The sequence below is a fragment of the Propithecus coquereli genome, unplaced genomic scaffold (genome assembly GCF_000956105.1).
Source record: "Propithecus coquereli isolate 6110/MARCELLA unplaced genomic scaffold, Pcoq_1.0 Scaffold61, whole genome shotgun sequence".
Taxonomy (NCBI): domain Eukaryota; kingdom Metazoa; phylum Chordata; class Mammalia; order Primates; family Indriidae; genus Propithecus; species Propithecus coquereli.
Window position 1 is genome coordinate 7337423 of NW_012152063.1, and position 2946 is coordinate 7340368.

The 2946-nt window shown below is 38.7% G+C and overlaps 1 protein-coding gene across 1 annotated transcript in view; it reads right to left on the reverse strand.

The window, feature by feature from the left end:
- Positions 1 to 2946, reverse strand: part of RAPGEF5 (Rap guanine nucleotide exchange factor (GEF) 5) — a 188073-nt gene that overhangs the window by 113734 nt on the left and 71393 nt on the right. The window contains exon 5 of the mRNA XM_012659442.1: positions 2869 to 2942. Coding sequence (XP_012514896.1) covers positions 2869 to 2942 — 74 coding nt within the window. The remainder of the gene's footprint in view (positions 1 to 2868; positions 2943 to 2946) is intronic.

Consider the following 2946-nt stretch of genomic DNA (forward strand, 5'->3'; position numbering starts at 1 on the left):
AACAAGAGCTTCCTTCAGTATATACTTTTTTAAACTTATTCTTTGACTACTGACAAATTATCAAATATTTGATAATTAATTTATATAATCAACAACTGTTATCACTTAATATTAAAATGATTGGTTCAAATGTGGGACAAGAGGCAAAATAGTCACTGAATCCAGTGGCCAATGGCCAACAGAATCAAAGCAAGAATTTCCAAAGTTCAAAACATTATAAATTATTCATTGAAGATCTAATTAGAACCCTTAAGCTAGAACCTGGTAAAATTTCAATACATTCTGACAAAGATTCTTTAATCCTTTTGCCCTATATAGAGAGTGAGAGTAACACCACATCCCAGCCCTGTTAAATATTTTAAACATTCAAACCCAAAAGCAATGAGATCGATCATTAGGATGATAATAACTTACAGAGGCTAACATCTCTGAGTGCTTACTGTGTGTCTGGCACTATTCTAATTGCTTCACATGTAGTCATTTAATCTGCAAAACAATCTAACAATTATCTCCATTTTACAGAAGTTAGAAAGGCAGTTTGCACAGCGGTTAAAAGCAAAGACGCTGGAGCCACACTGTCTTGGTTTGAAACTTGGTCCCACCCCTCACCAGCTCATCCATAAAGGGGTAGTAATTATACTATCTACCTTATAGGGTTTGCTACGGGGTTTAAACACATTAATAAAAACAAAGAGTCTTGAAGAATGTCTAGTATGTATGAAATGCTGCCTAAGTGTTAACCCTCAGTATTATTACAGAAAAGGAAGATGGACACAGGAGAGTTAACTTGCCCAAGGTGATGGTGGCAGAGCCAGGAAAAGGACACAGGTAGTCTGGCCCTGGAGGCAGCATCCCTAAATTTCATGCCTAACATTTATGGAAACTCTCCTATGTGCCAGGATTGCAACTTTTTTTAAAAATGTTGTTTCATTTCAATCTCACAGCTCCACGTTACAGAGATAAAAAACATGCATGCTAGGCACTGCTTAGCATAGTGGGGGCACCACAAGGACAAAGACTAAGACATCCAACAGGAACTTACAGGTTTAGAGCTGCTAAGGAACTTGCCCTTAAGGAAGAAGGGCTGGGATGCAAACCCAAGTCTGAAACTTTCTTCACTCCGCCTACATGTCACAGCATTAAAACAGGGAGTTTCTTAGGCAGAAAAGATATTTTCAGTGAGAGAAAAAAGAAAGGAGCCAATGGGTGAGGGAAGATTATCACTCTCTGGTAGGTGGGAGGCCTAGGTACAATAAGGCCCCTGTCTCTCTGGGGTTAGTGACCGCCTTAACCCTTTTATACCCAAAGTTTTCAACAACCTAGAGGCATTTTCCCCAAAGTAACATATTTATCAAGTATCGGGGGAGGGAGCAGTAAGGAATGAGAAAGCGATTTCTATTTAACTTGCTTAAAATCATTTCAATACTCTGAAGTGAAGATTGAAGTAATCTGAAATACTTACCATGGAGTCTGGCATATAGATAGATGGTTAAGCAATTATATGTAATACATCAATCAAATAAATCGCATGTATAAATTATACACATAGGTACATATCCATGAGCATACACATTTATTTCTAATTCTGCCTAGGTATCTAATGGCAAAATTTGAAAGTTTTCTTTAAGTTCACTCCATATGACTTGAACTACCAATTCTACCCAGGGCATTTGTATAGATGGACCTGGGGAATCAAACCAATAGAACTGGTGGTTCTACCGCGGTAGCTGACCAGGCTTTCTCAGATACACCAGAGGAGATGACGCTGCCTTCCTTCCTACTCAGCCTGGGCTTGTAACACTCATGATTATGCCTCCCAGTGAACTTAACTCTTAACTTTCAAATCTAAACAGGATCTGTTCCTGATCTAATTATTGATTTATGGGTTTCATGATTTCATTCTTCTCTATGTCCTGTAGACGTACAGTTATGTCACTGTGGCTGAATAGAATCACAAAATCCTAAAGAGCAAGGTCTGTGTATCCTTTTGAGAAACAAAACTGCATTCAAACAGACTTTTGCTCATAGAATAAGTTCAAAACAAATAAGGAATAACAGTTTAAATTTAGAAACACTTGTCCCACTAATAACTAAAAGATGTAATAAACCCTCGAGAAAGTAGTAAATACGCTGAGTTAGGAAAGCCCTGCATAGGTTTGCTTGGAAGCCTGAACTGTAATTTCAATATGAACTCGTAGATTGCAGTATTTTTAATATTACCATAGCAAAACAATGTAAATTTACTAAAACACTGCAATCTGTGCAATCGTAACTGAAAAAGTTAATGTGATTATTCTGACCAGAATGGACAGATGTGGAAGCTTAAAGGTGAACTGATGGGCCAATGAGGCTAATTAAGAATCTTTAAATGCTCCACTGTTATATAACATTAATAGCTGATAGCACTGGGGTGTCCAAACTTTCTATGCCATGGTAGTTAGTATCTGGAGGTAAGTTGCTGCCAAAAGCACATCTATGTCACGGTTTAGCTCTTGGGGAATAGCACAGCACCTCTGGCAGGTCAATGCTGTCAGCCAGCTCATTCCCCTCTGCCTTCTGCCAGGAAGGTCTGCCCTAAGGGTGGTCTTTTCTTCTGGTTCTTAACTTATGTTCCCTGCTTTCTCTGGGAAATGGACTGTGTCTATCTGCACCTTCTCTTCTGAATCACATTATAGATATGGTCAGCAATATAGAGCTCTTCTTGTGAAATACCTTTATATCAAAACTAAGCACTTTATTCCCAGTAATATCACTATTTACAGAACCCAAAAGGCAAAACCTGTATCACCTGTGAACACCTGTACGACCTTATCACCCTCGGCACGGAAGAGTACAATGAATGAGGGTCTGTCACGGAATTGATCCTACCTGAGAATCTGGAACACCTTCGGCTTCTGTTACAGTTACGTGTTTGTCACTGTTTTCTTCATCTTGTTCAATTGCTAA